Source organism: Momordica charantia, assembly GCF_013281855.1.
Source record: "Momordica charantia cultivar OHB3-1 chromosome 5 unlocalized genomic scaffold, Mcharantia_2.0 BLBB01000005.1, whole genome shotgun sequence".
NCBI classification, from domain to species: Eukaryota; Viridiplantae; Streptophyta; class Magnoliopsida; order Cucurbitales; family Cucurbitaceae; genus Momordica; species Momordica charantia.
Window position 1 is genome coordinate 810,628 of NW_028275163.1, and position 24,160 is coordinate 834,787.

The following is a 24,160-nucleotide window of genomic DNA, read 5'->3' on the forward strand; positions in this document are numbered from 1 at the left end:
TGCGTGGTCCCATGAGGACATTCTGGCATTGACCCGAAAATTATGACGCATCGCCTCAGCATAGATCCGTCATTTCGACCTGTAAAACAAAAAAGAAGACCTATAAACAAGGAGAGGAGTGACGTAATTGTTGAGGAAGTTAGCAAACTTTTGAAAGCTAAATACATAAGAGAAATTTCGTATCCCGAGTGGCTCTCCAATGTTGTATTAGTTAAAAAATCTAACGGAAAGTGGAGAATGTGCGTAGATTTTACGAACTTAAATAAGGCATGCCCGAAAGATTGCTTCCCACTGCCGAGGATTGATCAGCTCGTGGACGCCACAGCCGGGCACAAACTGCTCACCTTCATGGACGCCTACTCTGGGTACAACCAAATCAAAATGCATGTCCCAGATCAAGATCATACCGCATTCATAACAGACCAAGGTCTGTACTGTTACAAGGTCATGCCCTTCGGTTTAAAGAACGCAGGAGCGACCTACCAGAGAATGGTGAACAAAATGTTCGCCAAGCAGATCGGCCGGAATATGGAAGTGTATGTGGACGACATGCTCGTCAAGAGCAAGCGGTCTAAGTCGCATATTTCCGATCTGACCGAAGCCTTCGAGGTTCTAAGGACATATCAAATAAAGCTCAACCCAGCTAAATGTGCCTTTGGAGTCTCTTCGGGGAAATTCCTTGGCTTCATGGTGAACCACCAGGGGATCGAGGCCAACCCCGAAAAGATTAAAGCCGTGCTCGAGATGGAGGCACCTAAAACGCTGAAACAGCTTCAGTGCCTCAATGGCAGGATTGCAGCCCTGAACCGGTTTGTTTCAAGATCGACAGATAAGTGTCTCCCTTTCTTCAAAGTCCTACGAAAGAAAGGGCCGTTTGAATGGACAACAGAGTGCGAACAAGCATTTCAGCAATTGAAGAGCTACCTCTATTCGGCACCTTTGCTCGCCAAGCCCCTGCCAGAGGACAAGCTCCAATTGTACTTAGCAGTGTCTGACATTGCCGTCAGCTCGGCCCTAATCAGGCAAGAAGAAGCGCGGCAAAACCCGGTCTATTACACAAGCAAGGCTATGACCGAAGCCGAGACTAGATACCCTCAGATGGAAAAGTTGGCTCTCGCTTTAGTCACCTCGGCCCGACGGCTTAGACCGTACTTCCAAGCCCATACTGTGGTGGTGCTCACTAACTTGCCCCTAAAAAACATCTTCCATAAGCCAGAAGCTTCTGGACGCCTGATGAAGTGGGCAATGGAGCTAAGTGAGTACGACATCCAGTTCGAACCTAGAGCTGCGTTGAAAGGGCAAGCAGTGGCAGACTTCATAGCCGAGCTCACACCACCTTCCGAGCCTGGCGAGTCCGACCTATCGTGGACAATCTATGTCGACGGATCCTCCAATGAGAAGGGGTGCGGGGTCGGGGTCCTCTTGCTCGGACCAGGAGGCGAGCGATTTGAGTATGCCTTGCGGTTCGGCTTCCGGACTTCTAACAACGAGGCTGAGTATGAAGCATTTATTGCCGGTCTACGAATCGCCAGAGCATTGGTGGCCTCTTGTGTTAAGATATTCAGTGACTCCCAGCTGGTTGTGAGCCAGATCACGGAAGAGTACCAAGCCAGGAAACCCCGAATGGAGAAGTATTTGGGCAAAGTCAGATCGTACCTCGCCCAATTTCGAACTTACGAGGTAAGCCGGGTTCCCCGAGCAGAAAATTCTAATGCCGACGCCCTGGCCAAGTTAGCATCAGCGTACGAGACCGACCTCCAGGTCGGTCCCCGTCGAGATCTTAGATAATCCCTCGATCTCGAAGCCAGATCTGATGGAGATCGACGCTCCAGAGCCCTCATGGATGGACCCAATTGTGGACTTCATTAGGGGCAATTCACCACAAGACCCCAAGGAGCGCAGAAAGTTGGCAAGGCAAGCAGCTCGGTTCGTGGTCCGAGGTGGAGCATTGTACCGACGCGGCTTTTCCCTGCCTCTATTGAGATGCCTAACCCCTGAAGAGGGCCTATACGTCCTCAGAGAAATCCACGAAGGAGTGTGCGGCAATCACTCAGGCGCCCGGTCGCTGTCAGCCAAAGTGATCCGACAAGGATACTATTGGCCGACCCTCAGCCAGGACGCCAAGAAGTTCGTTAGAACTTGCGACAATTGCCAACGCTACGGAAACATAATCCACCAACCTCCCGAGCTGCTCACCCCCATCTCGGCCCCGTGGCCATTCACGCAGTGGGGGGTAGATATCATTGGTCCTTTCCCTCTGGGCAAAGGCCAGACAAAGTTCGCTGTAGTGGCTGTGGATTACTTCACAAAGTGGGCCGAGGCCGAGACGCTCTCCCACATAACGGAATCCAGAGTCACGTCCTTCGTATGGACAAATATCATATGTCGCTTTGGTATACCACAGGCCATTGTGACAGACAATGGGAAGCAGTTTGACAACGCCAAGTTCAAAGACTTTTGCAGCAAGCTTGGCATCAGTCACCTTAGCTCGTCCCCCGCACATCCGCAAGCAAATGGGCAAGTGGAGGCAGTCAACAAGATCATCAAGCGAGGCATCAAACTTAGACTGGACTCCAAGAAAGGCAGGTGGGCCGAGGAGCTACCAGAGGTTCTATGGTCGTACCGGACCACCCAAAGAGAATCGACGGGTGAGACCCCATTCTCCCTGGCCTTCGGCTCCGAAGCTGTAGTCCCGGTTGAGATCGACATGCCATCTGACAGAGTAGAGCATTACGAGCCTACAACAAATGAGGAAGAGCTGCTCCTCAACCTCGACTTGTTGGACGAAAGAAGAGCAATGGCCCAGCTACGCCTGGCGGAATATCAGGGCAGAATGGCCAGACATTACAACGCCCGCGTTCGACCTCGGACCTTCCAGGTCGGACATCTGGTCTTAAGGAGGGTCCAAACCCATGTGGGTGCCCTTGACCCGACCTGGGAGGGGCCGTTTGAGGTCATGGGAATAGTCCGACCTGGGACGTACATATTGGCCGATCTGAAAGGAGACGTCCTCGCGCACCCGTGGAACGCGGAGCACCTGAAGCGTTATTATCCTTGAAATGCCAAAAGGGTTTTCAATGGATCTGTAAAAACTGTTTCAAAAGAATTATGATCGGAATAAATGTGATGATTTAATTTCATGATTCCGAGTTCGACCAGAAATTAAATGGGGGCCACGGACTCCCACACGATCACATTCCAGCAGTCGGTTAAAATCCAATCCTCCAAAACCTAAGGGTACGAGGTGCGATGCCAAAACCACTGATGAACTTAAAATTCAAACCTTCAAGGTAAAGGGGCGATGTGAAAAGTTCAAAATGATCAAGCCTCCGAACTTGAGGGTACGAGGTGCGATATGAAGAACAGCTACGGACTTAGGATTTTAGCCTTTTAACGTTTTTTAAGTTAAGGGTGCGATATTAAAAAATCCAGAGTTGGTGCAACGCATTGAATACTAGACGGAGATTCGAATTCAAAATTTCAAGTATTTTTGAAGGCGCGACCTCAAAAGTACGAGGTGCGAGGTGACATTGGCTTTAGCTTAAAGAAAAAGCAAAGAAAGGAAGGCAACAAAGTAAAAACAAACGAGAAGCCTCTTTATTGAATGAAAAGCAGAGCCAAAGCTTATAGACCTTGCAGCTCTTCCCTAACACTTACAAAAGAAAAGAAGAAAGACAGAGAAATGCCTCATGAAAGGTGATCGCCTAAGAGCCTGCTTGAGGAGCGCCCTCTTGAGTGGTGCCGACCTGATCCTCTTCGAGGTCGGAGTAGTCAGAGTCCAGATCTCTGACGTACTTATCCACCAATGCTTGGGGGGCCAGGGGTGCCGCTAGGCCCAGACGTCCACTGCTCAGCATACCTCTTCTTCAGACCACCGAGATCGATCTGAAGATCAGGCATGTTGGAAGCAATGCCCTTCATGAGAAACTTGAAGCCCGCGTCAGAGAAGTCTTTGGCAAATCCATCGAAGTCAGGATGTTGCCTAAACGATTCCTCCAATAAGGCTCCATTGCTGAGACGCTCCTTCACCGTCTCCAGCTTGGCAGTCGCATGCTTCAGCTCCTCCTCGTTCGCTTCAAACGCCTGGAGCATGTCGTCCTTCTCCTTGAGGAGTTGGAACTTCTCCTTCTCCAAGCCCTTGGTGATAGCATGGGCAGCTCGGAGCTGGGCCTTGCGTCTGTCCTCTTCTTTCTTCAGCAGCTTGGCCTTGGCCTCCATCTCAGCCTTCAAAATTTCCACCTCAGAGTGAGCTTTCAGCAGCTCATCCTTCATGGTGAAAGAGGCAGCCTCCAAGGCAGCAGAGAACTCCTCTTTCTCCCTCGCTGCCAGAGCTTCCCTCTCATCCAGCTCGGCCTTCACGGCCAGAGCCGATTGAATGGAAGCAACAAACGCCTGAGAAAAGGTACAAAAAAGAAAGTTAAACCGAGCTACCTGTTAGGTAAATTGAGCAAAAATGAAGACACCAATCTTACCTCAGCGGCGTAGTCGATGGTCCTCTGCAGGACGGACCCCGGGTCACTTACAAATTTGGACGCTCTTCTGAGGCAGCGGTCCAAACTTGTAGTCGAGATGCGGGACACCTGGTCCCTCACCCCAGAACTTGACGGCTCGACTCTGAACCGTGCTGTCACGTCGGACGTCCCGCCCATCCTGGCCTCAGGATCGTCCACCCGATCTGCGAAGCTCGTAGGCAGGGCCCCACGAGCTCCGACCTCCAAGGGGGAGGTGGTCTTCTTCTTCTTCCTCCTTCGCTTCAGAGGGACTTCCTCCCTCACCTCCTCGCCCAAGGGCGAGACGTCCACCGCCTCGGTCTGATCCCTGGGGCGCTTCTCCCTCGAAGGACCCCAGAAGACTCCAGCTCGATCACTGGGCCTGGATCTTCCGAGGCTGGCCCTACCACTGCAGGGGTGGCAGGTTTCGAACTCTGGGCGGACTCAAGAGCATGGGCTCGGCCCTTGGACTTGCGCTTCACGTTGCTTGCAAATCCGCAAACCATGGCTGCAAAACAAAAATAGGAGTCAACACAAAGTTAGAGGAAAAAGGGGGGGGAGCAAGCTCGGCATACCAAGTTCGGAGTTCGGCCTTGAGGATTCAATGGGACGAACTGCAGGGTTGTAATCTAGCAGCCCGGACTCGAGCAGCAGCTTGTCGGTCACCAAGGTTCCGACCTTCCTACCCCTCGGAAAATGCTCCTTGTAATATTTCAAGGTGTCGAAGGAGGCTTGCATAAGCTTGGGGACTGGTTGGATTGAAACTGCACAAAGACAAAATCTGAGTCAGACCTAAATAACAAGAAAGAAGGTTATCACAAAAAGTAAGAACTACTCCGTACCTAGGTTCCCAAACCTAGTGGGAACGTCATAGAAGGAACGACCTGACTCGTCCTTTGCAAACCATTCCCCGGAAGCGTAGAACCACTTCCTCACCCATCCTTTGATGGAGGTCGGCCCCTTAACTATACCGCATGTGCCTTTCCTTGCGCACATATAGAACCGACCAGGTTTCTTAGCTATCCTTTTCGCTTCGAAGCACGCGAGGAGCTGGTCTACGTCCAACAGCTCGGCCTCTTCACTATCCCGAGCTCGTAGCCAAAAAAGGATGGCCAAAGCGAAAATGACACCCCACCCATTGGGAGCCACTTGAGCCGGAGCCAACCCAGTTCGGAAGAGAAATTCTTGGACAAAAGGGTGAAGGGGAAGCCTGAGGCCGTACTCAAACATTTTGAAGTAGAGAGTGACCCATCCCTCTGGAGGATTGTCAGCTCTCTCCCCCTCCTCCGGAATCCTAAGGAGGATATTCTCAGGGATAGCGAACCCCCTATGAAGGGATCCGAGGTAGTGCTCAGGTATCTTAGAAGGGTATTCCAAACCCTGACCCGAGGTGGAGGCATCACTATCCTCCCCGTCATCGGAGAACCTAAAGTTTTCTATCTCCTCGAGCTCGGACTCTAACCTACGAGCTAAATCCTCATCGGACCCTAAGTCGCTGCTAAAAGAGGACGACATGGCAACTACGTTCGAAAGAGAAAGTGAGGGAAGAGACCGACCTACCAAGGGTTCGAGCTGCCTTCAGATCGAACTCCAAGAATTCAGGAAATGTAAGGTATGACCTGAAGGATTGGGGGTATTTATAGCTCGTCGGAAAAATTTCCCCACCGTACACGTGTAATCAACGAGCGGCTAGGATCCTCCCGAAGATCCGAAGCGTCGGAATATTTGAATATTCCGATGATAAATCCACCGCAGCGGTTATATTTTCCCACGAATAGGAAGTCGCCACGCGTCCAAAGCAAGTCGAATGAACTTTTCTGCCAGGTCGAGATCGGACCAGACAGAGAGGGGGCCAATGTTTGGGGAAGAGAATACCCTGGACACGTGGATGACCCCTATTGGTGCTCCAAGATGACTCATGAGTCATGCCCAGCTCGGGCCGCCGAGATCACCACCACTAGCGTTGACAGATGCTAAGTATGAGGGCTGAGGTGAACCTGGCCGAGGTCCGACCTACCGGGAAGCTCGGTAGGGGCCGATGTGAGCTACTGTCAGCGGCGTGATTATCGGGTGGAACCGTCGGTCCCGAGATTACCGGGTGTAACCGTGGCGAGATTAGCGGGACTACCACCCATAAGTAGAGGACCTCACTCCACGATCAGGTACGATGATTTTCTGACCTCGAACTAAACTGGGAATCCGACCTATACTAACTTGATCGTCAGAGTGCTCACCTTTTTGTGCAGGTCCGCCCAAGTATTCAGATCGGTCCGGAGGCCGAGTTCGAGCTGCAATCTGAAATACACTGTTGTGCATATCCTTGCATAAACAACCTATATCATATTCAATTAAACACCAATGATACTTTGATAAACACCACACATCGTTTACATATTATATACATACACTATAATTCTAGCACCTAACGAAAAAACAACCACAGAAGTATAACAACATTATATATCAAACACTTTGCAGCCACTTTATTCAAACCAAATCTCTTCAACTTCTTGATTGAAACCGATGCCACACCAAACCATCCTCCATTCCAAATTTACACAACCGATGGATAATCAAATTTGATTTGACATTACAGACATAAGAGCTAATAATATATATATATATATATATATATATATATTTAAAAAAACATAACCTAAACATATCCAAAACAAATATTTTGAGGTTTTGTCAAATGGGCATTTATTTTCTTAGATTTGTTGAATAAGACATTTGTTTTGGTTGGAGGCGGGCGGCCCACAAGCCGTTGAAAGATTAAGCCATTAAGGGCAACCTTTTTGTTGTTTCGTAGCGTAGCCTCCTTAATATTATAGCCATCAATCAATCCCATGTTTGAAATTTGAGGGCCTCTTCTCTCTTCGGCTGCCCTTCATTTCTAACAATACCTAACTTCTTCACATGCTCTGCCCTTTTCAACAAATTTTGGTCCTTCTCCCTACCGATTATTGGTCTATTTTTTATATCACATCTCACATGATTTAATTCCTTATCTTCTTAATTAAGTTGATTATTCGGGACCCATTTATTTTGAATTGCTTTGTTTCTTGTTTTTGGTTAGCGGTCATGACTCGGTGTTATTAGACTATGACCATCTCATATGACCGCAGTAGGTTAAGTTTATTGATTTTGGGTTGTTCTTGAAGTTGAAGAAAAATGTTTTGATGTTTTGAACGAGGATCAATAATATGTTTTAGGTGGTTAAATATGTTAAATAAATATTAAATTACGGCAGTTTGGTTTTTTGATAAATAAATTGTTATTTTTTTTTATAAATTAACGTGTATATATAAAATAATTCCTGTGTATTTTGAATAAATAGTTGGTTTTTTTTATATTAAAAAAACATGGAAAAACTAACATTTACATTGTCACTAAAAAAGAAAAATTTACTTAGATACTTCAAATCTATGACTTATAGTTAATATGTTATTTCAAAAGCATTTTTAACTATTTTAAAAGAGTCATAAATTTGAATCCTCAATATATATGAGATATTGAACAAAATTATTACATCAAGTGATTGAAGTTCACAGATGTTGCAGAAATGACAATTTAAAACATCAACTTGAAGAAATAGAATATCAAATTATGAATGGCTCAAACAATTTTTTTTTTCATGAAAAATATAAAGTTGGAGATTTGAACTTCATGCGTTAAGAGAAGGACTCTTATTGCCAAGCCAAACTCGTTGATCAAAAAATTAAATTCATCGACATGAACAAAAGCAATATTCTTTTTGTCATAGATAGTAAATGAGTGGTTTTTAAGAACAAAAATATTAGGAAATTAGTGATCCAATCAATAATTCAAATATAATCAATCACGTCAATCCTTTCCTAACTTGAGTGGATCCGGAACAAATTATTATCTCAAAATTTGATGGTTTGATCCCTCATCCTATGGTAGTTGTTTTTTTTTTCAACTATCTCGCACTTGTTGAACTAAAGAAAATTATAATTAAACGAAAATTATCTATTTAATACAAGTCCAGGTAAAAAACAAACTGTTTAATATAAGTCACTTAATGAAGATATCAAAAGTCAAATAATATTTAATCAGTCTCTCGAAAACAAACATCAATTAAAATAAAAGAATTCTCATAACTATGTAAAAATAAAAGGATGTATAGTACTCTATTTCATCAATTGGGCCAGTCATAACGGAGGCCCACGGTCGAGGGTATTTCGGTTTCTGGACTGGGCCGCCTGATTGGATATTCAGGAAATCCGGCCCATCCAGTCGGCGCTTTTGAATCCCTAGTATCAGCTTCCGGAGCCTCTTTTCCCCCGATCTCTCCTCTCTGTCTCTCCCTCCCCGCTTCCTCTCGCGCTGCAGGTGGCTGACTGTCCAGCAGTGCCGTCCGTGTTTGTCTGACAAAATCCTGCTCCGGTGCCACTGCACCCACAAACCCTAGCTCTCCGCTAAAATGAACTGCTCTAGTAAGTTCTCGAATCTATTCTTTCCGTAAATTCTTCACGTTACCCACTGTTGAGCTCCATCATTACGCGTTGATCTCTGTTGTTGGTATGCTGTGTTGTTCTACAGTCTCCGGTGAGATTCCGGAAGAGCCAGTTGTCTCCAAGAAGTCTGGATTACTCTTCGAGAAGCGTTTAATCGAGAGGCACATTTCAGTAAGCCTGCTCCTTTTCCCCCTCTCACTCGACTCTTTTCTCCATGCTCTTTAGGGTTTTTGTTGGCGTCTCCAGTTTACTCTGCCTAATGGAAAGCTGATTTTCTGTTTTTGCTGTATCGGATTCGGTTTGTGCGTGTGTTTTTCGTCTCTCTGTCTCATGGAACTATATCTTCTGAAACTATAAGGGCCTCTTATTACTATTTTTGAAGATATTAGGATATTTCAACAGAGGTAATCTATAGCAGCTGAGGGATTTGTAATTTAATGCCAGTACATTTTTGTATTTCCAACTACATTTCAATTGGCGCATTTCTCTCATATCAGAAAGAAAAGCTGACTTTCTTTTAGTACCTTCTATTCCGATTGAAACATTTTTAGAAAGGAATTACACGGGACTTTGTTTCTTCATTATTGCCTTGATTTAGCCTCATTTCAATGGTTCAATGCTTCTCCCGTTTCTGCCTTATTTATAAAACATCTTTTTGTTAGACTTATCATTCTATAACCAAATAAGTTTTCTGATAATCTGGTGAATGTTTGTACTTTGAATTTAGTCGGAGGGTTTCTAATTTGTGAATGGTAGAACAGAAACATCAAGAGACAATCCTTTAGGAGATTTCATATTTTTCTCGGCCTTTTGGCTAAGACCAAGTGTAGTATCTCTTATTATCTGTCTTCTTATTTTAAAAAATTACAACTTATTTTTTTAGTTTTGGTTGTTACTTATCTTTTAGTGATATTAGATTTAGAATTAGACATATCTGAGAGGTGAAGGATTTAACCAGGGGAAGATGGAAGGGTAGTGATTTTCGTACCATATTGCCTATTGCTGCTGAATATGAAAGATGGTTCATTTTCTGCCCGACATCATTTAAAGGCTTAGTCTAATAATTTTATTTTATGTGTAATTATTTAATAAAGTCTTTTCTAGTGATTTTCTTTGCTCCAATATAATAGAACCATAAGTTTCAAGGGATTTTAATTTAAAATTTTTGCAATATTTTCTTACTTTATTTTTTTGGGATATTTGTAGGATTATTTTTTCAGCAAATTAAATATTTCATTTGACTAGTGTGATTTTTTATATTGCATTTCCAGGACTATGGGAAATGCCCCGTTACAGGTGAACCCCTTTCCATCGATGACATCGTTCCAATTAAAACTGGGAAGGTAGGGAAATATCTCCAATTCTATTTAGTTCAATTCTAAATACTTTTTGGCATTTTGTATTTCTTTGTAAAACACACATGTCTAATGTCGCATGTCAGCGTGACTTGGACAAGCAATGATTGAATTGGAATGTCAAATGGTCCATAAACTAGCTCTATTTGTTGAACTTGAAGAGTGCAGGGGTTAAATGCTAGATGAATCAGTTAACCTAATATATTTTCCAACTGAATTTTTCTTTTCCTTTCCAGTGTTGCTGCTTTAACTTCCCACTTGATCATTAATTTTTGTGCAGATAGTCAAGCCCAGGCAAGCTGCTAGTATCCCTGGAATGCTTGGAATGTTCCAGAATGTATGAAATTATGGTCTACAATCTATTTTGCCTCTTTATTTGTACTTTTTATCAATAGATTTAATGCTGGGTGCCCCCTGAAAATTCTATATTCTGCATTTCTGAGCTTCATTGGATTTTTTGTTTAGCTTGCACTGTTTCACGAATCATGTGTGTAGAGGTATAATATCTTATGTTTAAATTTTCATTAAATTATATTTTAAACCCCAATTGCTTGAGTGAACATGGAGTGCAATATAACGGAAACAATGTGGATGTTTGTAATGATTATTTTCTAGTATTTTATGTCTATCAGGTTACCATCTTATATCCTTAGTCACTGTGTACTTTTCCATTCTTCAAGCTTAAGTGTCACATCATTTTTTTGGGTGTTCATATATAAATTTTGATTGTTAGGCTATTTACATGTATGTGTAGATTGTTTAGTTTGTATTATTTTCTAGAAACTATGTTGAAATTGTAGCTCTTTCGCTTATGTTCTAGGATGTATTTCCATCATTGTTTTTCCTATTTGATATATGGGTTCTAACAACTTATTTATTTTCATGATCATGCTATTACATATATTGTTTTTTAATCAAACTTGAAAAATATGATTTTTCTATAATAATAGGAATGGGATGCTTTGGTGCTATCCAATTTTGCAGTAGAGCAACAGCTGCATACAGCTAGACAGGAGCTTAGTCATGCCTTGTACCAGGTATATAATTTTTTTAAAAAAATTCATTAGTTCCAAATTTCCAAGGGTGTAGAAAACATAAGTGTCTGTTATTTGAACATAGCTAAGGTAATCATGTCTAATTATTTGTTTATTTAATTTTTGGTCCATAATGCATGGTATATATTTTTGATGCATGATTTTCAAAGGTTTCAACTTTATTCAGTTTTTTATTTTGGCGCTATTATATCTGTATAATGTATGGTTTATTGCTTTAGTCCCCCAATGTCTTGCAACCCACATGCTATACACTTTTATGTTTTGCCACTTGGTAAAATCATGATGAGGTGACTTGTGTTTTAAAGCCTAACTATTGGTTTAATATCTTTTATTCCTTATAGCATGATGCTGCATGTCGTGTGATTGCAAGACTTAAGAAAGAACGGGACGAAGCTAGGTCATTACTTGCCCAGGCGGAGAGGCAGATGCCCTTGTCATCAACTTCAATTTCAACCAATGCTGCTGTCAATGTTAATGGGAAAAGAGGTTTGCCCTTCCAATCATCACATTAACATGGATTTTCATGAATCCTCTGGTTCTGATTTGACTTGATTTTTCATTGTGCCAGTGAATGAGGACGAGGAATTGGGCCCTGATGGAAAGAAGATACGTCCTGGAATAACAGCCACTGTGATCTCTGAGCTCACAGATTGTAATGCTGCTCTTTCACAACAAAGGAAAAGGCGGCAGGTATTTTGGTGATGATAAAAATTTATTTAAAGATTATTGTTTCTTATTATACAAAAGGGGAATTTGCTGAATGGATGATGTGAATGTTTTAAATATTTAACTTTCCTTATAAGGTGCTTGAATTCGTTGATTGGTTTTTTGTTCTCTTTTTGGTTCCTTAGATACCCCCTACATTGGTTCCTGTTGAGGCTCTAGAAAGTTACACTCAAATATCTAGTCATCCACTTCATAAAACAAGCAAACCGGGCATTATATCTCTTGACATCCATCACGAGAAGGTATGATTCTCCAGTGCATCAGGCTGTATTACTCAAAAGAGATTTGCTTATATATAAATATTATGTGGCCTTCATCAATACAATTCTTTGAAGTTGTGCTTGTGATTAACCATTTTATCCAATGGATTTTTTGGACGAAGAATGTGGCATACAAGTATTAAACGTTTCTCCTTTAGTACCCTAGAACTTTTAAGCCATAAAATAAAAATAGTTCAAATCTTCAGAAGGATTCTTCTTTTTTTTTGGGGGGTGAAAAGTGAAACTCATTGATTTTGAGTGGACATTAGTTGGTATAACTTCAACCAGGCAATCATTACTAGTCAATTAGTCAGGATAAGTTTTCTAGTAAATAATGAGGTTTTAAGCTTGGGGATCATGTCCATATATGCCTTGGGAATAAACAGAAGAGGTTCCATGAAATATATGGTGAATTCATTTTCATTACTTCATGTTTTTATTCTAACGTTGTAAAGAACTAAAACCACAAACACTTGGAAGCTAATTTATAGAACTCTACTTAATAGTTAATACTAGAGTCTTGTCTAAAACATCTTTTATAATGCATTATTTATCTTGGTATGATATTGACTATATTCTACATGATGGTAAGTTGAAAGCTGACTTTCCCTTTTAATTTCTTGAGCATTCTTGTTTGTTGAAGAATATTAGCTGTTGCTAATGATAATGCCCAAATTTGCTCCTCAGACAAGGAATTTTCTTTTGATGGTTTTAGGATGTCATTGCAACTGGAGGGCTGGACACAAATGCTGTTCTTTTTGATCGATCATCTGGAGAGATATTATCTACTCTTAGTGGCCATTCAAAGAAGGTTTCTTTGCTGGATTGTAGCGTTCAAGTGCTGGAGCTGTGTATTATTAGTATTATTTGCTAATGGGAATATTGAACATTGTCTGTTTAGGTAACAAGCGTGAAATTTGTGGCTCGTGATGATTTATTCTTGACTGGTTCAGCTGACAAGGTAGGTTTTTCTCATTATGGTTATGAGATGAAGAGATCTGCTTTCTGCACATGTATGTTTAAAACTTTTGAAACTTCCAATTAACCTGTGAAGATCATATTTTCATCTTTGGCTGAGCATAGTCAATGCCAAACCATTATTTTGAAATAAAAATGAACAGCTTTCATCGTTTAATTCCTGGTACCTAAGTTGTAAGTGCTAAGTTTAATAATTTTAGCATGTAAATGAACTGCTTCTGCTTTGGCCCTTAAATTCTTGGTTCTATGGGTTTAATGCTTGTTTTCCATTTACTTCGGCTGTCACGAACATAGTTATTTCCACTGAACCAGGAATTGATCATGCCATTTGGATTGTTTTTATTTTTCCAATATGAACTCCAGCTATTTTCCTTCACTGCATTTAGTAGTAGTAATAACACCTTTTCCTAAATGCACAGACTGTTCGTGTGTGGCAACAATCTGATGATGGGAACTATAATTGTAGGCACATTTTAAAGGATCACACTGCTGAGGTAAGTTGTTTTTTCTTTTTAAATTCAATGGCCATCACTAATTATCGTAGCTGGTTATAGGTGGAAGCATGGTTAAAAAACTCAGCCAAGTTCTATGTGATACTTGCACTGTCTCAATTGCTAAGTCTGATAGCAGTCAATAATACTAATACCAAAGAATCATGAAATAGGAGCAAATCAGTTCTGAATGACTTAAATTCATACCTTAATGTACTGTAAAGGATTGTCAACTTAAATTTACAGGTTCAAGCTGTTACCGTCCATGCTACCAATAACTTCTTTGTCACTGCCTCCCTTGATAACACATGGTGCTTTTATGAGCTTGCTTCAGGATTATGCCTAACCCAGGTCAGTACCTTGATTTTGCATTACCGAATATATTTTACTTACTCTAAGATACTGTCTTAAGTGCATTGTGGATAACTTCTAGTTGATTACATATTGATGTGCCACAGCATAATGCATCCAGGTGCTAGACCTTTTTTGTTTTGTTTTCCAAAGAATGATAACAAGCTACTGATTTATATTCAAATATATGATGCAAAATCTGACAATTGGTTATGATAGGTAAAGGTTTTGAATCCAATTTAGTAGTCACACTTTCAAATTTTGGGATTTGATAACACATGGACAAAATTCTTCAACATTGAAAGTGCTCTGGTCATAGAGTGACTAACGATCTATAAATAGTGCTTCAAGCTTTTACCCATACAAGGGCACCGAGAGCCAAAATACATTTTTCTTAGATCTAATTCTCCTCATTCAATTCTCTTTAAACTAAGATTGTTGGAAGCAAAATATTGTCAAAGAATTGATTGTACTATTGAGGGAGACTGCACTACAACCCAACATATTATTGAGAATGCGTTTGTGCTCGCCGTAGGCATAATAATGAGCCTAGTTACTTCTAGGATGATCACAAGGTTCTTTACTGAGACTGAGATACAGTTTTATTTTGTAGTCGTTCATGATGATAGGAAATCTTCGTGTGGTTATTTTAGAAAAAGGTCACCCATTGAGGCTTCTATGACCTATTTGGTTGGTTGGAAAAAATTGGGTATAGTTGAGTTGCGAGGTCTGAAAAGAGCAGCATGTTAATGCTACTATCAATATTTTAGATATACCTTGTAGAGGATTATTGTCAGCAAATATGAGCTGCATACTTTCAAGGTCCGGGATTTGATTTTGTATTGTTTTTTTTTTTTGGTATTTTGGTTCAAGAGGAATAATAGAATTTTTAGCCTTTTAGGGAGTTGAGAGGTCTTGGAAGTTTGAGGATCATTAGATTCAAAATCTCCCTATGGGTGTCCGTTACAAAATCTCTTTTTGTAATTTTACGAAGGCTTTTGGATTGAGTTTCTTTTTGTAGGGTTGGCCCCTTTGGTTGGGCTAATTTTTTTTATGTCCTTGTATATTCTTTCCTTCTATCTCAATGAAAGTTCGGTTTCTTATCCAATTTTTTTTAGATATACCATACATGAGGCATGTTGTCTACCCCTGCTTAAATTCAAGAAATCTTAATCATCTTATCCTTTGCAGGTTTCGGAGGCTTCAGGAACTGAGGGCTACACTTCTGCTGCCTTTCATCCTGATGGTCTCATCCTTGGAACAGGCACGTCGGAGGCACTTGTTAAAATTTGGGATGTAAAAAGTCAGGTATGATATCTTAATCTGCCGTTTGCATGATATATCCCCATATCTCTAAGTTTGTATGCTCATTTCTCTTTAATGTTTCTGCTTGCAGAAAAATGTGGCAAGATTTGATGGACACGTTGGGGCAGTAACTGCTATATCTTTTTCTGAAAATGGTTACTTCCTTGCGGTATGTGTCCAATTGGTTACAATTGAAGGTGTAATGATTTATCTCAGACATGATTGCAACTATAAAAATCTAAACTGCAGACTGCAGCTCATGATGGAGTAAAGCTGTGGGACCTTCGAAAATTGAAGAATTTCCGTACATTTGCACCTTATGATTCAGAAACACCAACAAACTCTGGTATGTTTACTTTTGTAGATGCTCAATGATGGTAGATTCTACTTTTGTTGTATCTGAACATGGATTTTTGGTTCTGTAGTGGAATTTGACCATAGTGGATCTTACCTTGCGATGGCCGGCTCAGATATAAGGTAAGTGTTTGACCATTGAACTTCTAACTCCTCTCCCCCATTCATTAATGGTAATTGGTATTCAATTTATGTCACTTATTTTTAGTTATTCAGTAATTTCTATGGGTTAATGTCGAGTCTTTGAACTCGCAGAGTGTACCAAGTTGCAAGTGTGAAATCTGAATGGAATTGTATCAAAACTATTCCAGATTTATCTGGCACAGGTACCATACCCCTCTCACGTATGCACATGTTTTTGTGGAGTATTTATTACATTATTGTAAATAAGAGGGAAGAGATTTGAATTAACAACACAGAGATTGGACGTTGATGAAAATTCTGGTTCACTTCATCTCAGGTAAAGCAACTTGTTTAAAATTTGGTCCGGATGCAAAATACTTGGCAGTCGGGTCCATGGACCGAAATCTTCGGATGTTCGGAGTGCCCGGGGAGGATGGCCCAATGGAAACATAAGTTACATTCAGATTTACGGCAAAGTTGCAAGTATACACCCAGAGATCAAGTTGAGCAAAATATTTCCCCCAATTTTTTCTGTTGTAGTTGGACTAATCAGGTTGATTCTCATTTCTATGAATGTAAGATTTTGCACAAGTGTCTGCAGTTGAGTAAAAATATTTATGTAACTGTCACCTTCATGTAGCCATAGAACTGTTAATATACGCTTACATTTGATTGACATTTGATTTTGGTAGTCGAAAAACTTTATTAGATTCGTGTTTCCTGTTGGACACATTATTCTATTTTTTTCTACACAGCGAAATTATGAAGAAAACGACCATGTTTGTATTATATATCCAAATTATTTTTATTGTCAATGGTGATAATATGATTAAATAACTTAACTTCAGACAATGGAACTTCGCTGCTACTGTATTTTAAATTGTTTACTTCCCATTTTGCAAATATATTTATTTATAATAATGAAACATATATCGTTTGGGGGAACACTAAAAAATATGATTATACAAAGATAGATACTAAAGACATTTGAAATTGTGAAACTAAAGTTGTTAATATAAAATGTACCCAATAATTTAAAACAGCACAATTTGCAAGCCGTTCCATGTTTGTCATGTAAGATATTGTGAAGCATGAGCAAAACCCCACAGCTGCAGTCACCCAAATTACACAAACATTAGCAAAAGAGGAAGAGCAGTGTAGTTATTGTTTGATCTTAGTTTGACTTTAACATGCGAGGGTGAAGATTGAAATCTCTAGTTTTTTTGTCGAGAATATATGCCGAACTTGATTTATTCTCTCTTATGTAAACATTAGAAATGAGTGAACTTGATTTATTCTCTCTTATGTAAACATTAGAAATGACTAACTAAAATTATTCAACTACAGATACTAGATAGGTTGGGATTTACCTCAACATTCTTCAACTCGAACTCCTGTTTATGTGCCAGGCACAAGTTACCAAATGTTTCACATGGTCCACTGGTTCCATTCAACCTTTTTTTAGATGCATAAGATTTAGTCGTCGATAAAAGTAATACATAGCAGTTTATTGTCGATAAGATGGTAAAAGAAATACTAACAGATCTCCGTCGAGGCGTAAAGCAAAGTTGCCACCACCACCAAGTGCTAGTAAATCATCCATACACATGTAGTAATAGCGGTTCGCTCCTATCCATATTTCGAAATCAGGCAAAGAAAAATAGTTAGATAAATTGTAGAATACTAAATATTCAAATTCATTAATGAAAGGAGCTTATTCACTTCGACACTCTTGTCTATCAATGCAAGAGATTATTTTGTTTCCCAGATCAGTTAAAGGACTGATCTTGTTGTTCTTACATCCAAATATACAACTTCTGTGGGCAATGGGCATACATATTATAATTCACATCACTTTCATTAGAAGGATGCATAAGTACAATATCAGTGGGGCGCTATAACCACATATTTCTCACTATCACAGTATCACCATCTCTTCATTCTTGCATGACCACAGATATCCATGTTTAAAATAATACAAATATATCTATATCAAACTGTGACAGTGAAACATATTGGTGACATAAGGATACACATTCAATGAGTAAAAAAGTAAAGAACTTACCTGTAGGCCTGAAGAGCTGTGGTTCACCATACATGGTGGTAAAGACAAAAGTTTGATTTGTTCCCTAGCACCAAAAAAGTAAGCAATGCAATCATGATTTAAACACCAAAACAAAAGATAATTGGAGCGAGAGTGGAAATTAGCTTCCTCAGAGGAAAAGCAAACTAACTTGATATTTTCTCTTTGCAGTAGGCTTCAGTGGACATTCTAGAAGACCACCAAATACAGCACCTTGCCTATCACCTACAACCTAGATCGTACAGAAAACGACTCTATTATCAAAAAAATAAGAAATTCTGCATTGGTTATAGCTTTTTAATGACATTGAAATCTCATTGGACATGGAGGAGTTACAGATATCAACATACCAGTAAACAAGGACCAGAAAGTTCATTGCTTTTGCGGATGAGAGTTCGAAGAGATATGCCATGTCTCAATGTACTGCCCTTCATTTGAAAGAAACTCATGTTAAGGTCATGATGCATGAAACTACTTTCCTCATTAGTCAACAATCAATAACATTTTCAATAAAATCACCTATATAGCAAGACCCATTGACACCCTTTCACGATATTAGGAAGACATTGTAGCAGGAAATCATATATATCAAAAGATATCAAAACAGAATCAACCGTGAGATTCATCACAGACTTCAGTGGACCTGGCTGGAAAGTTGCTTCTTCAAAGACTTCAGAACTACTAGTACTCCTTCCAGAGAAAGAGTCATCAAAATCTTCTTCGTTATCTAGGATTTCCTTGTTCCCACATTCTAAACTGCATTCTTTATTTTCACTGTACCCTTCAAAGTTGTCCAAGGGTTCAAGAGAATCAAAATTGACAATATCATATTCCACAGGGCGAGGCTGACGTGGCTTGTAATTGCTCTCATTTTTGCCTGATTTGGATCCTTCCAAGCCTGTGGATGGGATGATAAAGGAAAAGTAGGAAGAGAGAGCTTTCCCTTCTTTGGAGTATGACTTGACCTATTATACATCACAACAAACGGCATAATAAACCCAACTTAGAATACAATGCAATTGCATAGCACAAGAAAAAAGATGAGCAGAAGAGATATGAAGAAAGAACGAAAAGAAGAAATCAATTGCATGAAAATAGCATAACTGAGCCATTGAAGTTCCAGGGAGAGGAAAATCAAATGCCCATTGATGGACATTGTGATAAGGATAACTAAGTTATGTATCGACGAATTACTAATTAATAAACATATGACAAAAACTGAGTTATCGTTTATAGGTTTTGATAAACAGTAGAACACACATACAAATCGAGCAGGGTAAAATCGGATGCTAAAACATTCCCATTACTCCCGAGATCCTCCGATCCTTCACATGGCAATTTCAATCAAAACCGATGCAGGAACAAAACAGAAAAATAAAAACAAAATTGCGTAAAAGACAATGAGACCCAGATCTCAAAAACTCATCCACATTGAGGTATCAGATCAACAATGGCGGCAAAATCATAAAGCTAAAAGAAAAAACAAAAATCAGCGAAATATATAAAAAACAAAGCAAAGGAAAGCATAATATTACGGAAGAAGGGTCGTGAAGAGGGGTTAAGGAATGAGAAGCGGAATTCGGGGAATCGGCAAAAAGACGGGAAAGACTCTCCGTAAATTTCTCTTTCAACGCGAACATGGGTGACAGTGATGAATGAAGAGAGAGATTTGTGTTCCGTCGCGAGCTCTGCTACCTTTTGATTCAAATTTCGAATCCGCTTTTGAGAGAAGAGATAAGAAGAGGAGGAGCCGAGCTGTCGGCGGAGAGAAATCGCCGGAGATATGGGAGAGAACGGCGACAAAGTGAACCATCTACGGCAGTAAATAATAATAAAAAGAAAAAAAAACAATAAATAAAAATAAAGCGAGAAAGTGATATTGGTCCTACAAGGCTACCTACAACTCATATGCTATTTTCAATAATAACTAATAAATAGCTGTTTTTTTAAAGTGAAATATCCTTTTGAAATTGATTAATTTGACGTTTATTTAATCTTTCAAGTTTTAAAATAGACACATGTTTGAGGTTTGATAAGTAAAATGATGTGACATTTTTAATGTGACAAATTTTAGATGAAATTTGTTTTTTCAACAAATTAATTTTAGGCAGTTTTTCTTTTTTCTTCTTAAAAAATCATAACACGCGCAAGAACAAAAGAAAATTCACATCAGATTGAAAAAACACTCTTCATTTGAAAATGACAGGTTAAACCTATGGAGATATTTGAAAGTGAATGTTTGACCCGCTTAAGTTTTAGTTGAGTTTGGATTGAGATGTCGAATTCACGCTTGTCCTATAGATTTGTCAAGTTTGGATTTGCCCAATGGATTCATGTGTCTTGATAGTCCTCCGACCTCTTATTCTGTCGGCCCAAACTCATTCCCTTGCATAATTTTTACAATTTAGGAATTTTTAAATGTATACTCCAACAAATACAAGTTTTCTCGATCAAAATTTTCTAAACTCTCCACGAACTTCTAAACTCAACATTCCAAAACATGTGACAGTGAAACTCACACCCAATAACTTAAACGTAATTCAATCGGTCAAAATATTAACGACTCCGTATTTGTTGGAGGACCATCAAGACTTATATTATTGGATTAGTATTAGATAATGAGATCACTGACACGGAAGAAAACAATTAGTTATATAGTTTTTTATTATTAGGAAGTTTTTTGCTTTTAAGATTTGATTAATTTAGATAAAATATGGGATCATTGATTGATTGATTAATTCAACTTTTCTTAATGGAGGATTTTAAAAATAATCTTATATTCAAATTTGAAGTTGTATTGTAAGCATCACTGCCCACGGATTCTCAAATGAATTTATAAATTTCAAAATTAAAACTAAAAAGTCAATTATAAGACCCACATGCAACCCAAAGGAAAATACTTTATTTCAAGATAAATGCTTGCAATTCAATTTTTATTTTTTATGAAACGGCTGACTTCAAATTGTTTTATTGTACAATAATCTCTATCACAGGGAATCTTTCTAAAAAAGACACTTTAAAAAATAATAATAATGAAAAGATACTATTACTTTAATTTTAATTTATGATTAACTAACATTTTTTTAAGAGAATTAATTGTGTTTTTGCTTCTACAATTTTAATGAGAAAAATATTAAAGAACATATTTTTCAATAAGGAAAAACCCTTGGCACTTACACCCAACAAATTTGAGCAAAAAGATTGGCTTATTTTTTCTTCTCCATGCTTAATTCTTGATTAGTCAACAGTTAAAAATCAGCCCACATGAGTTGACCAAGATTTTTCCCGCTTAAATAAGTATTTAGATTTGAATATTTGATCTAAATAACATTATAAATATAAAATAAGAACATACCTAAAACATGTAGAAATAGGGATGACATCTAGATAGGATCAAATTGGAATGTAAAAATCTAAAATGTAAAATAAAAAAAAAACATACCTTTTAAACAAAGAGAAAATTAGTTTTCTAAACTACTTATATATCTTAACAATGACTTTCATATTTAATAAAATTTTTAATTAACGTTATAAAATAAAAATGAAATAATTCGAAACTAGGGACAGATAGGTCGGGGCAGAAAAAACATTCCCCGTCCCCATCTAAAAAACTAATTTGAAAAAATTGATGTAAAAGAAAAAAAGTTGTCACGGTTTAATTCTAATAATTCCACATCATGCAAAATAATATGTATTCATCCAAAAAAAGAAAGAAAAAAAAAGCTCCATAGATTTTTATCTGTTCAGCATTTTGTAATTATTGCAAAAACTTTCTTACTTCAAGGAAGCTTTAATGATTCATGAGTGAAGCATGATGCTTGTTCAAGGTTAAATTATTTTGCAGAGAAAAAAAAGCTCCAAAATTAAAGAGCTTCACCTATTTCTTTGTCCTCATTCCACTTAATATGCTTCTAAGTAACCTTTAAATAAATCTGATTCAAAATGATGTAGCCGTTCAGTCAAACTGTAGCTTCTAATACTTCATCAATCAGATTCCTTTCTGTGTTGTTCATACTTCATAGTCTTCTGCAGGCCTATCTCCTCTAAGCATTCAATGCCATAAAATTGTTCTGAAGGGGAAAAGAAAATGAATTTCCAAAACCCATTTCACTGTTTCAATAGAAATATCTACATTTACATTTTCATTTTCATTTTATTTTTATTTTGTTATCTCCTTGTCAAATGTGAATTGTATTGTACTCTTTTGTGGAGTGAAGAAAAAGATGCCTTCTGCACATCTAAAGAGACAGGAAGGCAGGAAGGCAGGCCAGAAGAGGAAAGCGAATGGCTTAGCACCAGAAAACCAAAACCCTCTTCCACCTTTTGAGTGAAGAATCGAAATTTGCACACTCTTCCCCCACTTTTGAGTGAAACACCCACTTCCCCATTTCCCCACTTCCCCCAAATTTTGCACCTCCATGCTTTGATTCTTCAATGGGGATGAAAATGAAAATGGGGTTTTCTTCTTTCGGTTCCTCTTCTCTTCTTCTTCTTCTCTCTCTGGCTTTCTTCATTTTTTCACTGATTCCACCTGCTCAATCTGGTTCTGATTACGCCTCCTTGGTTTACAAGGGCTGCGCCAAGCAAGCTCTCTCAGATCCAACTGGGGTTTACTCTCAATCCCTTTCAGTTCTTTTTGGTTCGTTGGTTTCACAGGCCACCAAGGCCAGATTCTACAAAACCAGCTCTGGAAGTGGCCAAGCCACCATTAACGGCCTCTTCCAATGCAGGGGAGACCTCAGCAATGGCGACTGCTACAATTGTGTGAGCAAAATCCCTCAAATGGTCCAGTCTCTCTGCGGCAGAACCATAGCCGCGAGAGTTCAACTCTACGGCTGCTATTTACTCTATGAGGTATCTGGGTTTGCTCAAATTTCAGGGTTCGAAATGCTGTACAAAACTTGTGGGGGGACGAATGTCGCCGGAAGTGGGTTTGAAGAGCGGCGGGACACGGCGCTCTCTGTCTTGGAGAACGGCGTCGTGAGCGGCCATGGATTCTACACAACAAATTACCAATCGGTTTATGTGTTGGGACAGTGTGAAGGGGATTTGGGGGATTCAGATTGTGGAGAGTGTGTGAAAAATGCAGTGCAGAGAGCTCAGGTGGAATGTGGGAGCTCCATTTCAGGCCAGCTCTACCTCCATAGATGCTTTATCAGTTACAGTTACTACCCAAATGGGGTGCCAAGAAGATCTTCTTCACCTTCATTTTCCTCCTCATCAGGTAAAACTTGGGGAAAAGTTTTGTTACAGATTACACCAATGCCTTGTGGATTCCATTTTTACTGTAGGAAACAAAGGATTTTATCTGACCTCGGAAATGAAACAGGGGGAAACACAGGGAAGACAGTTGCTATAATTCTAGGATCAACAGCAGGAGTGGGATTTGTGGTCATTTGCTTGCTTTTTGCAAGAGGGTTGATGAAAAAGCATGATGGTAAGTAGAGAAACAAGCATATGAGATTTCAACCTTCTCTCTCTCTATCTAAATTTCTGAGTATTGAGAACTGGGATAATCTTTTTATGTGCAGATTATTGAAAGAAGAAGAAGTGAGGATATGATCTCCAAAGATGCAAAAACCATTCTTTTTTCTTATGAACAGAATGTCCCCTTTTATCTGAAAAGGAGATGTGATTTTTTTGGTGGTGAATAGAGTTTTTGTTTGAATTGAGAAGGGAATGAATGATGTATCAAACTGAAATAATTTTTGCATAAGTGAAGAAGAAGAATGTTGGGAATGAAAAGTGGGAGTACTCCCATTCTCTCTTTTAAACTTATTTGCTTCTTTCCATATCTATCATGAGGATTTCTTCTCTCTTTTTCCCTTTAATCTAGGCCATTGTTCTCTGTTTTCTCATCACTTTTTATACTTTTCACAAAGTTGCTCTCATCCCAAGATGTTGTTTTGAATAATCTTTTAGTTGGAGTTGACAATGACACTAATGAATTGTATAATCTATAACAGTTTACATCCACTTGCCTTTTGAAACTAGTGAACAAACAGTATACATCAGTTTTCACTGTGGCTTCTGCCCTCACAGTTCCAAATTCCTCTGGTTTATAGAAAAAGAAAAATGGTTTATTTGGGGTCTGATTTTGGAATAAGT

At 39.3% G+C, this 24,160-nt stretch overlaps 3 protein-coding genes and 1 pseudogene across 3 annotated transcripts; 3 read left to right on the forward strand and 1 right to left on the reverse strand.

The window, feature by feature from the left end:
• The first annotated feature begins 8,780 nt into the window (after positions 1 to 8,780).
• On the forward strand, positions 8,781 to 16,677 carry LOC111024564 (pre-mRNA-processing factor 19). Its single transcript, XM_022302275.2, has 18 exons — positions 8,781 to 8,950; positions 9,057 to 9,142; positions 10,243 to 10,314; positions 10,607 to 10,663; positions 11,277 to 11,363; positions 11,723 to 11,867; positions 11,950 to 12,071; positions 12,233 to 12,349; positions 13,083 to 13,178; positions 13,269 to 13,328; positions 13,765 to 13,839; positions 14,083 to 14,187; positions 15,379 to 15,495; positions 15,584 to 15,661; positions 15,742 to 15,838; positions 15,918 to 15,969; positions 16,102 to 16,172; positions 16,307 to 16,677. Exons 1-18 carry the CDS (start codon positions 8,938 to 8,940, stop codon positions 16,420 to 16,422), a joined length of 1,566 nt encoding a protein of 521 aa, XP_022157967.1. The 5' UTR covers positions 8,781 to 8,937; the 3' UTR covers positions 16,423 to 16,677.
• Positions 9,765 to 9,846, forward strand: LOC148211120 (U2 spliceosomal RNA; annotated as a pseudogene).
• Positions 16,678 to 16,838: 161 nt separating the features above from the next.
• On the reverse strand, positions 16,839 to 19,894 carry LOC111024547 (uncharacterized). Its single transcript, XM_022302254.2, has 8 exons — positions 19,588 to 19,894; positions 18,572 to 19,017; positions 18,403 to 18,475; positions 18,204 to 18,284; positions 18,035 to 18,098; positions 17,511 to 17,598; positions 17,340 to 17,424; positions 16,839 to 17,078 (listed from the first exon to the last, which is right to left on the reverse strand). The coding sequence occupies exons 1-8, from the start codon at positions 19,690 to 19,692 to the stop codon at positions 17,040 to 17,042; spliced, it is 981 nt and encodes a 326-aa protein (XP_022157946.1). The 5' UTR covers positions 19,693 to 19,894; the 3' UTR covers positions 16,839 to 17,039.
• A 2,348-nt stretch (positions 19,895 to 22,242) lies between these two features.
• On the forward strand, positions 22,243 to 23,830 carry LOC111024567 (plasmodesmata-located protein 2). The gene is made up of 3 exons (XM_022302278.2): positions 22,243 to 23,276; positions 23,382 to 23,489; positions 23,584 to 23,830. Exons 1-3 carry the CDS (start codon positions 22,487 to 22,489, stop codon positions 23,589 to 23,591), a joined length of 906 nt encoding a protein of 301 aa, XP_022157970.1. The 5' UTR covers positions 22,243 to 22,486; the 3' UTR covers positions 23,592 to 23,830.
• Positions 23,831 to 24,160: the final 330 nt, after the last annotated feature.

Bases quoted from the DNA above. Each gene is read 5' to 3' on its own strand.
- LOC111024564 (XM_022302275.2), top strand. The intron at 14,188-15,378 runs GTCAGTACCTTG...TATCCTTTGCAG, and splicing joins CAGGATTATGCCTAACCCAG to GTTTCGGAGGCTTCAGGAAC. The intron at 16,173-16,306 runs GTACCATACCCC...ACTTCATCTCAG, and splicing joins TCCAGATTTATCTGGCACAG to GTAAAGCAACTTGTTTAAAA.
- LOC111024547 (XM_022302254.2), bottom strand. From the start codon at position 19,692: ATGTTCGCGTTGAAAGAGAAATTTACGGAGAGTCTTTCCCGTCTTTTT. The intron at 18,099-18,203 runs GTTAGTTTGCTT...TTTTGGTGCTAG, and splicing joins CTGCAAAGAGAAAATATCAA to GGAACAAATCAAACTTTTGT. The intron at 17,079-17,339 runs GTAAATCCCAAC...GGGTGACTGCAG, and splicing joins TCGAGTTGAAGAATGTTGAG to CTGTGGGGTTTTGCTCATGC.
- LOC111024567 (XM_022302278.2), top strand. From the start codon at position 22,487: ATGGGGATGAAAATGAAAATGGGGTTTTCTTCTTTCGGTTCCTCTTCT. The intron at 23,277-23,381 runs GTAAAACTTGGG...GAAATGAAACAG, and splicing joins TTCATTTTCCTCCTCATCAG to GGGGAAACACAGGGAAGACA.